Source organism: Echiichthys vipera (assembly GCF_963691815.1).
Source record: "Echiichthys vipera genome assembly, chromosome: 5".
Taxonomy (NCBI): Eukaryota; Metazoa; Chordata; class Actinopteri; order Perciformes; family Trachinidae; genus Echiichthys; species Echiichthys vipera.
In genome coordinates this window covers 11,353,880-11,370,087 of record NC_139830.1, presented here as the reverse complement: position 1 = coordinate 11,370,087, position 16,208 = coordinate 11,353,880, and the positions used below count along the sequence as shown (strand labels likewise).

General features: G+C 38.6%; 1 protein-coding gene across 1 annotated transcript; it reads left to right on the top strand.

Moving 5' to 3' along the window:
• The first annotated feature begins 5,144 nt into the window (after positions 1–5,144).
• Positions 5,145–13,975, top strand: LOC310947745 (acetylcholinesterase-like). Its single transcript, XM_083914664.1, has 10 exons — positions 5,145–5,171; positions 6,627–6,938; positions 8,456–8,690; positions 9,028–9,160; positions 9,251–9,402; positions 9,645–9,831; positions 11,428–11,738; positions 12,315–12,524; positions 12,623–12,780; positions 13,454–13,975. The coding sequence occupies exons 2-10, from the start codon at positions 6,629–6,631 to the stop codon at positions 13,549–13,551; spliced, it is 1,794 nt and encodes a 597-aa protein (XP_083770790.1). The 5' UTR covers positions 5,145–5,171; positions 6,627–6,628; the 3' UTR covers positions 13,552–13,975.
• Positions 13,976–16,208: the final 2,233 nt, after the last annotated feature.

Sequence of the window (16,208 nt, the reverse complement as noted above, 5' to 3'; positions counted from 1 at the left end):
GTCGGGGTCCTTTTTTCCCCCCAGCTATCTCCCAATGCAAGGTCGATATTTTTATTCGATTTTCTCCTAAATAGCACAGCTCCATGGTGAACTTCTTTTAATGTCATACATGGAGAAAAACTTTTCCTTGTACAGTTCTGCTGCTTTGAGTTGTGTTGTTGTTAGCAGCTCTTTTATTTAAATTGTGTGTTGAATTGTGGTGAATTGAGTATTCGATCATAGCTCTCCCTGATGCAAAATAACACTATTTCAATATTTGAGTGCAAGTCAGGGACTTTAAAATGCTTTGAGTAACTGCGCCGCCGGTTTCACTTGTTCCCCTCATGTCAGGTCCTTATGTCCACTCTAACAGCAGTACTGCAGCTAAATTGATCCAGTTTAGACACCGACAGGTGTTCGCTGACCAGACTATGTAAACAAGCTGTTCAAAAGGTTTTTTTTGCTGCAAATGTCGGCATGTACTGTACTGTTCAGTACCCTGGGCCCAGCCAATGCACTGTATCTTATGTTCCTTCCAACTATACTTGTAGGCCACCAAAACTATTGATTCTATATCCCACTCTGCCCCACTTAACCTTGTCAGTCTCCATTCTGCACTCAATTTACTGAGTTATCTTGTTAGACTGGTGTGTTCTAGAACATGTTAACCAGCTGCCACACATCCATTACCCCTTTCCATCTGCTTCACAGTTCAGCAGCATTTAAGTAACAGCCCCACAACCCCACCAGCTCTGTCTCAGTTCTCTATTTATCCCTGTTCTACCAATTAGGGAAGTGTATGTCAGTGAATTACAAGCGCTCTATTACTTCTGAAGGTTAAAGCCAAAGCCAGACCCTTCACTGGTTAATCTGGTGCCTGCGTATGCTAGTGTATCTGCAGCTGTGCATCCACATGTATGAGCACGTGTGGCATGCCTCATATGCACTGCTTTGTGCACTTGTTGGAAATCAGAGGGAGGATGTGGCGGTGCTGATTAAGGAAGTCAAGGAATTCCAGTAATACAATTTAGACAATGAGTAGACTTTCCTGTTTTCAGCTATTATTGCTATCATTGCTGATCAAGGCGTATATCTTGACACATACAGTTCAACTTGGAAGTGTATTTGTTAAACATCCTGAGCAAGTTCCTTTCATTGCTTTTTCCTCTATCCAGGTTTTTCAATAATGATCATACAACCGTGCCTTCTTTCATCTTGTATTATTGTCCAGCACTGTTTTTTTTTAATTCAAAGTATATATTTTTTGTAAATAAGATTTAGGTACCTCAAACAGCTACAGCTTCAAATATTGCATTCAAAAACATGTGGATACCCACATACGCACACACATATCCAAATAAAATAAAGAGAGATAGAAAGAGCATGACATAAACCAATATCCCTCTCTGTGACACTATGATTGGATATTTACTATTCCATTGCTCTAAGCTTACACACAAGAAATGAATTATTTTTTCTTTCTTTTTTCTTTTTCACTGCTTATCCCCGCCTTCATAACAGCAGACTGACATTAAAAGGGCATGGGTGAAATTAACTTTTCTATGTGTGTGTGTGTGTGTGTGTCTCTGTGTGTGTGTGTGTGTGTGTGTGTGTGTGTGTGTGTGTGTGTGTGTGTGTGTGTGTGTGTGTGTGTGTGTGTGTGTGTGTGTGTGTGTGTGCATATGCGTGCGTGTGTGTGTGTGTGTTTTCGGGTTTGCATTCCAATCCGAAGCCTATTTTGATGATGTTGGAATGAGAAAGAAAACATTCTCTCAAAGGCTCTAATCAAATGCCTGTCATTTCTCCCTTTAACCGCCTAATTCCTGATGCTGTGTGGTTATGGTGCCGTCTCGCTTCTCAAACAAACTGTTTGCTGCCTCTCTCTTTCTGCCTCTCTTCCTACCTCTGTCTGTGCATATATCCAACCCTCCCACTGAGCTGTACATGTCTCTAAAGACCTGGACCGCCCTTGGCTCCTTTTCTCTTGCGTTGATGTCCGCTGTTACAGCCGGCTGGTATGTTGAAAGATGGAGAGACAGCGAGAGAGAAAAACTGACAGGCAGGGAGACTGAAAAAGAAAACAAATCATTGCATAGGGAATAGGATTTAATGTTTCCCCATGGTTTGAAGTTATCACTTTCGGGAAATATATTACTCTATTGCCAGGGAGCAAGATTTTTTTGAGTGAGCAAACATCTGTAAAAAATCTAAACAAAAATGGTGTCTTATAGTCCCATTTTTGTTAACCATAAAAATTGGTTGGATTATATGATCCTCTTTTAATATACCAAGAACTAAAATAATGATATTTTTCCCCTTAAAACTACACTATTTTAGAGGATAAATTAAATTCCAACCATGCATAGTAATTGGATCTTGTGAATTTCAGAATGCCATGGTAGGAGAGTCCATCACATGCAGATATGGCAACAGTTGTATTTCTCTTAGAGCAATCTTTATCACTTGATACAACTGCAAATTTTCAGTGCTCTAGGTTTTGCATCCTGTACTACTTTATTGACATACATTGTTACAATATGTTGCAACAAAGGCTACCTTTAAACTGCCATTGTTGCATGATTGCAAGTAATTGTAGACGCTGCAGAATGAACAGTTAGTCTAGTTTTATTATGGCTGCACAATATAATGCACTTTCAGCTATTTTTATCTTGGTAAATGGGTGTAAGGTTGAGAAATGAAGGTTAATCAGGGGTGTCAACAAACACTTCCAGATCTGCAACAAGACTATGAAACCAATGTGATAGCTGGTGTATGATCTCCATAGCAATGACTCTCTTTACTTCCGTTTTAAATTTTGACTTTTCAGGTTTTTTTGTCAATTTTTACAATTTGTAGCATCTCAAAATATGAATGAGGTCAGTGCAAGATACTTGCAAATTACAAACTATTTTATTTTTCTAATTCACTACCTTGTTCTCCTCTCCTCAATTACTCTCTAGCTCACTTGATCTTCTCTGTCTATTTTCTCTCTCTTGCACAGCCTCATTGAGCTTCCATCCAAAGCTGCCATTTCAACCAGCAGCCTTTGCTATGAGCGAATTGGCTGTTGAAACAGGTGACGTACCTTACGTTCAAAAATGCACATGGGAGAAGTAGGCCTTTAGGGCTTTTTGTCAGAAAATGCTTTGTGGTAATCTCTTAAGTTTAGACAAGAACAAGAATGAATACAACAGCTACACACTCCAAGTCAATGAGCACAATGTCCTGTTAAAATGCAATATAAGAGTGCCATGACACTGTTCGAGTACGGCTGCAAAGTTAATCATTTAAAAAAGTGTACATTCACATGCTATAATAAAATGAATACACGTGTAAGCACACAGATACACACACTCACACACATATCTAATGGGCATTCTCACATGTGTGCATCAATACACAAACATACATAGGCTACATAGTCCCTTACACACACTCACTCACACACACACACACACACACACACACACACACACACACAGCCAGCACACACAAACTCAAACACACTCACTCACACAGCACTAAAAATTCCAAAGAAAAGTTTACTTTTCTCTCCAGCTTTGCCCTCCGGATAAGTGGAGAAGGAACGCAAAGATGACACAAAAAACCTGAAGAAAGAATAAGCAGACCGTAGTGTGAGAAAGAAGCAAGTGACAGAAACAGGAAGTGGTATAATGAAAAGGAAAAAGAAACACTATGCCAAATGAGCTTCTATTTCCATGGAGGTCATGAAAGAATATATTTACAATATGACAATTACTACACCATTATTTTCCTCTGAGTTATGTTTGGTACCAGGCATATTTCAGGTTAACCATTATAGATACACAGGCATTTGCAATATAACCAAATAATTAAAAAAAGTTGTTTCGATTCTATCTATTCTATAAGTAGGTTCTACTAAGTCAAACCAGAATGAGCAGTAGCAACCAGGATGACCTTTGCAAATTACTGCCAAACATGAGTCTTGCTGCCAGAACTAGTTTTTCATCAAGGGCACAACACACATTATAATAAGAGACAGAACAGAGAGAAAACAGATCAAACAATATAAGGAGAAAAGCCATCAGTGAACATACGGCAGATAAGCTTATTAAAAATGTTGTTTTCATTATATTGTCAAAAACAGTTCAGAGGGTATTATTTGTCTTCTAACACATATGTGTTATATTAACTGAATATTTTAATAGCTGAGTTGGAATGTGGGACATGCAAACAAAAGCATGTGTCTTTGTGTTAAATCAAGTCCCTTTTGTGATGTCAGATGTAGCACTGTTTTAACATAATGTTCTTGTTATTGTTTAGTGTTGTTGAACTGAAAACCAGAATATAATCAGAATGCCCATATCTGACTCAATGCCAGTCATCTGTGTGTCCTGAAAGAGGCAATGAACCCCCAGTAATTCATTGCTGACACTGGTGGAAAGTATAGGCTTTTTCAGAGGGGGAAATTATTCTTTATATTCCACTACATTATGTTCACAACTATATTTGCCAGGCTACTTTTCAGGAGGTAGATCTTGCTATGCAGAACTATATTTATGTAATGACCCCTCAGATTATTATTGTGAAACTTTGGAGGGACGCCGCCCCCTAGGTTGGGAACCACTGGACTAAACTGTAAATAAAGTAATAAGCATTTGTTCCACCTCAACCAACAGTAGTCTACAATGCTTCAGGAAAATGCATCGCACATGCATAAGTATTACCAATTTAATAAAGTCGTGCATGATATTTCAGTTTCAGGGGCATTTTCTTTTTCCGAATTTTTCCATTTTTAGTTTTTGCTGATGATATGTATGTTACTTTACCCACATGGGTCTTTGAATACAAAATATTTACATGCAATTAAGTACTTTTATATTGTTGCACTGGTAGCTGCTTTACATAGTTAATGATCATACTGCAGTTGGGAACGGACAGTGGATCTCACAGTTGAGCAATCTATGTTTTCAAATATGTGTTGAATAAAATGCGATGTAGATTTTGCACAGGTGAATACAATAATATTATTATCATTATTAATAATAATATTAATAATAATAATAATAATGATAATATTACCATCATTATTATTACCATTACAGCAGTTGTAGTTGTGGGTGGCGCACAGGACCGTGTCCACGCCTCTTCATCCCATCAATGCCGTGTCCTTATTCGCTCCAGCCAGACACAAAATCAGAACTGACAAGGTAAGATGTCACTAAGGCTTTTTATTCATTGGTATTGTTACATTTACAATCAGAGTTTTTCTTTTTTTTTTTTTTAAAGTAGTTTGTAGGAATCTCTGAGTGGGCGCGTCTCTCCTCAATGTATGCATATTAAATCCAGCTGTGCGCGCGGCTTTACCTCTGGAAGGTCGGTATTTGTTCAGTCTGTGCCTTTTGAAAAGTAAAAGTGGCTCCACGAGTCAGCTACGCTAACCTGCATCCTCATATCGCTAACGGCCTTCTTGCCAAATAATGGAGGATTATAAGACGCTTCTAAAGTGACACACTTGCCGCGCGAATGACCAGCGTTCTTTCTTTCTGTCTCTCTCACTCTCTAAGGGTTACGCAGGCGCGAACGCAGGCACACACGACTTACACACACACACACACACACACACACACACACACACACACACACACACACACACACACACACACCGTTCTGGTGTATTCTATTGAGTTATCCTAGTAACTGGAACTTTGATCAACACGTTATTTATAAGATGTACATTTAATGATCCACTTTGCCGGTTAGTTTAGGCTACTGCGTGACCCACATGAAAATGTAGAACAATCGAAAATATTTGTTTTCACATTTTGCTGTTGCTTGTGTCTCTCATAGAGTGACACATGCATGATGGTATTTGCCACAACAGCCTGCAATGCTGAATGCTGAATCTAATTATACAGCATCTAAACTTGGACTATGCCTTATATAGTAAAAGTAATTAACCCCTTTGCAGTCAGCCTTTTCAAGAGGCTGAGGGTTGGTGACAGGGGATGTTCAGTGGAGGATAGCAGTTCACCAGTATGTCACATACAAGTGGTGTACATCATCTCAAACCTAGGAATTTGAGATGCAGCTCATACGTTTTTCTAGTAAGAAATCTGTAAAACAAACATTGCATTTTGGTTAAGCACTATTCAGTGTTGAACGTTTAGAGTGCATAAGGGCTTAGGGCATTATGAAATCAATGTATGTTGCTCATTCTCATTTTATGAATGACACATTACTGTAGAAAGAAAGAAAGAAGGCATTCGGGCCTGCCAAAATGTCATCAGAGCATGTTCCTTAATCCTTGAACCTGAACCAACCAAAAAGGTACCTTAATTATTTTATAAATATATTTTTTTACCAGCACCTAAAACTAGAGCTTATTATTATATATATTATATTGTTATGAAAGCACTCACATTATTTAATTAAGTTACTGTAGCTAAAGGAAATTGAAGGTGTCAGCACCTACAGTACTGTATCAACAAAGCTTGAAAATGACAAAGCAGTGCCTGAAAGTAGAACTTCCTGATAAAGCAGAGTCAAGGCAATGTGGTGTGCTGGCGTTAGTTTGCAATTTAATGCAATATTTCAATCTAATAGGTTATATTTAAATATATAAAGATGAATAATAAAGTGTTGAATTATTTTTCTCTCCCCAGAGATGTCCATGGCTACAGTCACTCCATGTTCAAGCTTTACCCTTCTTCTTCTGCTGTTGCCCCATTTCCTGATTGTATCACCCACCACTCAGGATGACCTTATAATCAATACAAAGCATGGGAAAGTTCAGGGGAAGTTGCTTTCAGTGCTGGGCGGTGATGTTAGAGCATTTTTTGGAATTCCTTATGGAAAACCACCTCTGGGGAAACTGAGATTCAGAGCTCCTGAGCCAGTAGAGAGCTGGGAAGGGGTGAGGGATGCCACCAAATTCCCAAATTCCTGCTACCAGTTGCCAGATACAGACTTTCCAGGTAGGAAACATGTTTATTCAGATGGACACAATGTTTACACATACTGTGCTATACTGTGCATCATTCAAGTTGGTGTTGTGAGTAACATCAATGCCAAAAATAGGTTCAGAGATCAGAAACAGCTGCCTTAAATGTCAGTCAATGCTTGATGTCTCATTAGGACTATACAGCCTCTGAAGTGCCAAAGTTTTTTATCTGTTAATTTTTGTGCAAGCAAAATTATATCCCGTGCACAAAAACTGTTATTACTGTTATAACTGTTATTGTAATTATTAGGTTATTATCTTAGGGGAAGATATTTAGCTATAAATGAACAGCAAGTAGCATAGCATTTTATCATAGCGTGGTGTATGCATGCATATAAACATGCGGCCATTGAATGGTAGTGTTAAATACTCACATATTTTAAAGTGTTCATCGCCTACTTTGAATTGCAGCCTTTTATTATCAATTCAAAATCTCTAAGCTGAAGCTCAAACCAGAAATAAACCTGATGACATCACTATGACAACATCAACTAAGGTGATTTTCTCAGACTCGGGCAAGGCTATTTCAATGTCACAGAAAACATAAAACAGCAGTTGTCCCTGGCTGAGTAGTGCTAAACATGACTAATAAACACATCTGCATGTGTAAAGTCGATGGCCCGCCCCTTTAAGTTGAAACATTGCAGACTTAAATCAGGCTAAGGGGGAGCTGAATCTGATTTAGTAGGGTTAAGACACCAAAGGTCTGAGTATGTTTGAATCCAAGATGACCTTAAAAGACAACTGTACTAATTTACAGTAGATGCTTCAATTGGGGGAGGTGGCATTTATTTATGCCATACACACACACACACACACACACACACACATACACACACACACACACACACACACACACACACAAACAGTGACTGATTTAATGGTTTATTGTTATTGTAATAAATCTTCGATGTGAATGGTCAGAGCAGTTTGAAGCCATTTTATCAGCTTACATCTACAAGCACATACTTTACACAAATGGAATATGATACAGGCAACGTATCCTGCCCCAGAAGGGTTGTGGCTGGGCAGTGGATATATTTGTATACACAGCCACCTGCCATGGGTTGTTTAGAAGCCGGCTATTGCCAGGCACATGCAAAGAGAATGTGCCCCCATTTGCTCCAAATATAGATAGATACTGTATGTACAGAATGCATTGCTGTTGGACTGCTGTTTCTGCTTTGGTCAAAGCAGTGCTCATTAAAAGTAAAATAAACAAGGGGTTTATTATTTTTCTATGCATTTGTGTTTCTGTAACAGCTTGAGAGCTGTTTGTCTTAAGTTGTGTGTGTTAATCAAGTGGAATATCAGATAATAAATTGTATCACACTATTGCTTGCAATAAAATGTAATAATGAAGTTGAACTTTAACTTTCTGTATCAATGATCTCCCAATCATCTGAAGTAAAAGTGATAAGATCGTCTATTATTTGGACTAGTCCCAATCAGTCACTAGTGACATTGATACATATTGTCACTTTTCTCCAGGGTTCCAAGGTGCAGAGATGTGGAACCCGAACACTCCCTTGAGTGAGGACTGTCTGTACTTAAATGTCTGGACCCCACGTTTCAAAAAAACCCTGCCTAAGCCCTCCCCACTGGCTCCTGTCCTTGTCTGGATCTATGGAGGCGGGTTCAATCAAGGAACGTCCTCTCTGGACATTTATGATGGTCGCTTCTTGAGTAAATCTGAAGATGTTGTTGTGGTATCAATGAATTACAGGTAAGAATTTAATTACATTTAACAAATAAAATAACAAGCTGCATGTAACTGGAAACTTCTTGTCAATTAGCAATGAGCTGAATATCTTGAAGTAGGTTCTCTCTTTTGCATACTTGGTGTGGCACTGAATTCTTGCCCTTATTGGAAGTTGCAAGTCATTAAAAAAGGTCTGTTGGTTCAGGTGAAAAAAGAAAAGTTTGTAAACAGGAAAGTCCTTACCACTATATGCACTTCTCTTTTACTTGTTTAGATGGGATGTGAAATCTACAAGAGTGTGTGGATTTATCTTAAATGCTGAAAACATCTTTCCTCGTTCTTGGTTGTTAATTTATTACAGACTCGGAGCTTTTGGTTTCCTGTCTATTCCTGACAACAAGAACATCAAGAGCAATGCAGGCCTGCTGGACCAGCGCTTGGCTCTCCACTGGGTAGCCAACAATATAGCTGCTTTTGGAGGTGATTCTAAAAAGGTAAAACATATTTGTCTTATATTCTAATCCATCAGATATCAAGAGTAGTTGAAATAAACAATAAAACAAGCTTTTGGCTTGTGTTTTCAGGTGACTCTGTTTGGGGAGAGCGCTGGGTCAGCATCTGTGGGCTTCCACCTGCTCTCACCCGGCAGCCAAAGTCTTTTTCAAAGGGCTGTGATGCAGAGTGCCTCGCCTAATGCACCCTGGGCCACAATTAGCAAGACTGAGACCTGGCGCAGGTGAGGTGTATTAAATAAGTTACCTGCACCTGCTTGCATCATTTCACTCCCTCTGTCACTCATACAATATGTTATAAGATGGTCATCTACCTGCAACAGGCAACCTTTTTACTTTTAAGTGACAACAAATTAATATTCTTCTTTCTTTCTTAAAATGTGTCTAAAATGTCTCGGTCTCCCTCAAATTCCTCCTCATTCATCTGTCACTGATTGCCTTGTTCCCTCTCTACATCAATATCCAGGTCCATGAAGCTGGTGACGCTATTGGGGTGTCCCACGTCTCCTCCAGCTAACATGGAAGCTTGTCTGCAGCAGGCTAATCCTCAGCAAATCGCATCGAAGCAATACGATGTGTTCATACAGCCTTCAGCCTTTGCTTTTCCCTTTGTCCCTCATGTTGATGGGGACTTCTTACCAGATAAAGTTGAAGTAGGTGTAGGTGTAGGTGTGTGTGTGTGTGTGTGTGTGTGCGTGCGTGCGTGCGTGCGTGCGTGCGTGCGTGCGTTTGTGCGCGTATGTGTGCGTAGACGTCATTACTGCAGGTGTGAAAGTGCCTCTTGCTCATACTGTACATTATTTTGTGTTTCTTTCAGTATATTTACATTGGTCCCCTTAAAGGTTGAATATGGAGAATGAGCAGAACACCACCATCTAGTGTCCCAAGATCGTAGTCGCAACAACAAAAAAAAAATCCCAGCAGTCGGGTTGCCAGGTTCATTGCCGAGTGTGTCAAGCAATTAGCCTGCGCCATGTGAAGTGATGAATCATACAGGGTAACGACTAATTTCGACTTATCAATTAATTTTTTATTACGTATTTAAAGTTACCCAGTCTTCAACTGGAAGTCTTTCTTTGAGTGGTGTGTATTCGATTAGCTAGCTAGCTCTCAACTCAAAATGATTCTGTAGCCTAACAACAGACAACCTTTGCAACCCACAGTGCCGGCCACTATTGGCTGGTAAATTGTAAACTGAACTTGACAGAAAGTCGTTGTCAAACTCAAAATAATAATGCAGAATCATTTTTTTTTATTATTTTATGGAAAAGCAATACTTTCATTCTGTACCTCTCAAAATGCCTTGTGGGTGTATTTATTTTTTAATTTTTTAAAATATAGCTTATAATAAAGATTCTACATATTCAACCTTTAATGTAGCAAATATCAATCACCCAAAACCATCATATTGAGATATAGCATGTTAATCAACAATGTGTCAAGACTTTTCCACCAGGTGGGGGTACAGTTGTACAGGTAGCTCTGTGTATATTGGTTATTTTTCTATTCTTAAACATGAAGTGACAGAAATATTTCTCACGTCATGAAATCACTCATGAATCATCACTATTTTGGATGTTATTATGGTACAGTCTGTGTTATTTTTGTCCTAAATATGATTATACTTTTCCAATATCTATTGCATGTTTCTGTTATAATGTACTGTATGTGTAGGATATTTCCCTATATGTCTCAAAATCAAGAAGGGGGGCACTACTGGTGGTGACACCACTAATGCCAGATCAAATCTCTCTCTCTCTGTCGGTCTCTGTCTCAGTTTCTGTCCCTCTGTCTCTCTGTCTCTCTCTCTCTCTCTGTCTCTCTCTCTCTCTCTCTCTCTCTCTCTCTCTCTCTCTCTCTCTCTCTCTCTTTCACTCTCTCTCTCTCTCTGCTATAACCCCCTGCTACTTAACTTCCTTGACCCTTTGACCTTAAAGCAGGCTGTTAAATGGGAAATTGCAAAATAGTCTTGTGGTAATGTTTTATCAGAACAAGTGTTTCCGAAAGAAATTGATAAAATAAATTGATAAAAAAATCGATTCCTCTCAACTGACACAGCGTCTCTTACTTTAACAGTTCAGACAAAATATGTGTATGATGTAACCTGGTTATAAGTAAACGTCTAACAAACTTTGACTTTAACCATCTGTATCTTTCATCAAATTTAGCTCACTGGGTAATTACGGCAGGATTATATGACAAAAAAAAATCATTAAAAACACCAACCACCTTTTATATTTTCCCTGCAGGTGTTGCTGAGTAGCAGTAAACTCCCAAAGAAAGATGTCCTGTTTGGCGTAACCAAGGATGAAGGGACTTACTTCTTAATGTATGGAGTGCCTGGATTTAACATCACCAGTCAGAGTCTCATCACTAGGAATGAGTTCCTGGACGGAGTGGCGATCAGAATGTCACATGCAAGTGATGTCACAAGGGATGCTGCAATTTTTCATTACACTGATTGGACAGATGAGAATAACAGGATGAAAAATCGTGACTTCCTGGGTAGTTTGGTTGGAGACCAAATGTTCGTTTGTCCTGTGCTAGAGTTTGCTCACAGGTAAAACACAATTTAGTTTCAATGGTATATCCTCAGCCTTATCTGGCACATTTTCACACTCAGTGAATCCTTTGCACCGACATACCAGAAATATCCCTTTAATACAGCTTTTTCAGACAGAGACTGTTGTTTCAGAACCATGGACAGCACTGTTTTTTTGTGTGTAGGTGGTACACTTACACTTATTTCAAAGGTTTAGGTATTGGTGAGATGGTAAAATAATATAGTATTAGTATACATAATAGTATTAGTATCATTAGTATGGAAGTCCAGTTTGAGCAATCCATGTGTTATCAGATGCCAAAATGCTGCACTGGTTTATAATATTATGAGAGTAGGTTGCAATTCTGAATAGGCATGGCCCTGACAATCATTGTAACTTTCATTATGATGAGCACGAGAGAATTATGACTTTCACTTTATAAAGTAATGTTCTAGAAATGTGTTCTTTCATGCAGCAACATTTGAGCCTTGACTTTGCTACAGGATGACCCTATGACAGTTTTTTTAAGACAATTTTTTCATGCAGTACTCTTGTCTGTCTGAACACTGCCCTACCCTTTTCTTTATCCCCAGATACTCACAAAACGGTGGTAAGGCTTTCCTTTATCACTTTGACCACCGCTCGTCTGTCAATCCTTGGCCTGAATGGATGGGTGTTATGCATGGCTATGAGATAGAATTTGTCTTCGGAATGCCTTTGAATGCATCCTTGGTATACACCAAGAATGAAGTGAACATGACCAAGAAGTTTATGAAACACTGGGCCAACTTTGCTCGAACAGGGTATGCATTATCAGATAGACGAACATTCACTCAAACTGTTTCAAGACTATCATGGCACTGTGGAATTGTCTTGATTGTTTTTTTTTCTCATTTGCCAGGAATCCAGGCATTGATGGAGCTAACTGGCCTGTGTTCAGCCCTGAAGAGCAGGAGTATGTTACTCTGAACTACAACCCTCCACAACAGAAGAGGAAGATGAGAGCTACAGAGTGTCACCTCTGGAACACATTGATGCCAAAAGTACAGAAAGTTTCAGGTTAGTCAGTCTATCTATCTATCCATCTATTCATCCATCCATCCATCCATCCATCCATCCACACATAACCCTATATAAATATATTAAGTAGGTGGCATTGCATCAGTCCCTGCAAGGGAGGTGTGTTGCCTTGTTTAGCCTCTGGAGGAGATTTGTATCATGGATTACTCCCCTCCACTTCACTACAGTTCTGGAGGTCTGAGTTGGAGAGAAGTAGGTTCAGACATAATACTCATAAATATCTCTACTGTGGTCATTACACACACACGCACACACACACACACACACACACACACACACACACACACACACACACACACACACACACACACACACACACACACACACACACACACACACACACACACACACACACACACACACACACACACACACACACACACACACACACACACACACACACACACACACACACACACACACACAAACACACAAACACACACCCTGCATGGCACATACAAAGCACTGTCTACTGTGTGGCATTTATCACATTCTTCATCCAGAATGAACCTTTCTCTATTTTATGTAACTTAAAGTCCACTTATCTTCTACAAAGAATGAGCATGCAACATACAAATCAGCTTGCATTAAACAATCAATTTTGTAAAAGATTGCAAAATAAAAGTATCTATGTCTGTCTCTCTCTCCACAGATGATCTGCTGTCTTGTCTTACAGCTAATGGTATTATACTGCACTGCAATTACACCTTCCTCCTAATTCTGTTGGTTTTATCTTTAACCTATTGGTAGAGGCAAGAGACAATGGCAATGTTCACATTAGTTCCAGCTGTTCCTTTACTATCCAGCATCCACACTGATTGCCGCATTAAGAGATGCAGCTGCTTACGTATCATCCAATTCTGTCAGTCATGAGACAACAATCAGTACTTTCTCTTTTGCCAGTGCAGGTTCTAAAATCTAGTTAATGTTAGCTACTATTTTTTGTTTGGTTTTTTGTTGTTTATGTTTTTCTTTCAAAAGTATACAAATATAGTGCTAATTGCAGACTGATTGAAACATTTGAGTGTTCTCATATTGGACCATATAATTGTGAGATCAGTTTGTTAATATAATGCTGTTGACTCCAGTTTCAGGCCTAGTCGTTTACCACAAAGACAATCAGGGGTGATATGGATTTGTATTAATGTGTTGTTAATTGTATTGATCAGTAAAGACCATGATCATTAAAGATTTGGATATAACATTGATCAATAGTTGGCTATTCTTTAAATCAATACAGTTACTTTTTTATATTATGGTGATTTCAAAACACACACACACAAACAAAACAAACACTTATTCTTACTTCCTCTAAGTTCTATGGTCTTATTATTTCTAGTTTAGAAAGACAAGAAGAACGTATCTCTGAGTTTATTCTGAGAATTAAAAATGGATAAAAATCAGACAAAAAAAATAGAAAATATATTTATTTTGGCTGAAATCCTGAAGTTTAACATGAATATGGGGCCGCTTATATGAATTTTCTTCTTCACTTTCTATTATCAGAGACATTTTCTGAGATGTTCAGTAGGTCAGTGTCTTCTTGCAGAAGTAATCTTTTTCTGAATTTCTAAGTATACAAAAATCTAGGTGAATAAACTGATTAGTTTGTTTTAGGAGTGCATGGAGTGTCCTACAGCTGGTCATACACACATGGAATTAAGTAACAGGAAATACTATGTAAACAGATTTTTCATTCGCACTGTTAATAATGCCAAACAATCTCATAGCTGCAATTATTACTTGCTGAATGATATTAAGTGTTTCACAGTTTAGCATACTGTCATTGTTGCTTGTTCTGTCATTGAAAACAGTATTGTGATAATAAGCAGTGTTGCTAAGCAAAGGTCAGTGTTGAAACAAAAAGCTAATGAGATGTTGGAGAGAAATGAAATGCTTTGGTTGAATGACCTTGAATGTTGTGGAGAAAAAAGTAATTACATTGTTTGAGCAGCTGGTATGTGATGTGTGTGAGTGGGGTTCTTTTTAAGAAAAGGTGTGTTAAGGTGTGTTTTCAAAATGAACCTGTGCATGCACACCCACACACACATGCACACACACACAGACACACACCTATACAAATATAAACACAGTAAGCTAAGAATGCTCTTTGCTATTTGACATTTAAAGTGGCTGATTTAGAAGAACTCCTGAACACCGCTTTACAGGATGTGGTGTATGTGCTTATATCTGACACTGTTAAAGGAAAGTAAGATACATACTGAGAGCAGAGAAATTGCAGAAAGTGTATACTTGGCAAAGGTGGTCTGTTGAGACATGACCGCTGACATTATCAGTGACATCACTGCACTCATGTTTCCGGAAACGTTTGGTGTTTTCCAAAGAGAGTCACATTGTCTTTGGTGTTCCTCATCCATAATGGATGAAGATAAAGAGAGTGAAGTGGAACAAAAGTGAGGGTGATAGAGACTGAGAGGGAGAAAGAAGAACTATAAAAAAAAATAAGCCAAAGATGATCTCTGTAAATAACTAGGGAGTCTTTAAACGTACAGTACAGGATATCGCTCAGCCCCTGCGGAGCATCTTCACTATGTTAAGTCATGGTGATGCTCCTCACTTGCCATGACCACAGGAAACAAGAAAAGCTGAAAATGGACACTTTTAACTCTCTAACTTTTTTAATCGCTCCTCAAGTGGGAATGATGCTGTTGGGCAACAGGGTTTAAATCCTTGGCTGCATCTGTTCTGTATTTCACTGACTTCCATGTGCAGGCAGGTGCAACAGGTGGAGTGACAGTATGTAGTTTTACAGTATTATAGCTAAAGTATTATTAAAACTCCCAAGCTTTATTTACTTACATGTTTTTTTCTTAAGCTCTACAGCCCTTGTTTCATTACCCCTGAGAAAACTATAGTTTTATCGCCAAATAGTTTTTTTTTTTCAAGGATGAAAAGCTGCTCTACTGGAGGTTAGTTGTTTTGACTCATGTCAGTGCCACAGTTAAGTTCTCCAACATGACACTTTGAGGGATATTAGGGGTGAGCTGTGATTAACGCACATGACAGTGACAGCTTCATTAATTAGGAGGGCAACACCTCCCACTACGTGTCATGTGAAATTACTAAAACAAATCCCCAGGCATAGTCAAGGCAGTGCAGAGTCAAAAGAATGACAATGCTTGATGTGAGAGACTAATGTTTGTAGAAATGGCAGAAATTTGGCAGAAATGTGTGGGGAGTTTTGCATGAAATTTAATTCTCAATGGGAAGCGACTGGCAGGACAGTTTACTAAGAAATTGAACTTTTTTGGTTTGTTTAAAAATATTTTGTTATTAATGTTATGCAGCATAAAATGTATTTAAACCTTGAATACAGTGGGTTAATGTTTTTCTTTGAACTCTAATGATGTGTTGTGAATCTGATGTGCTGAAAAAAAGACATATTT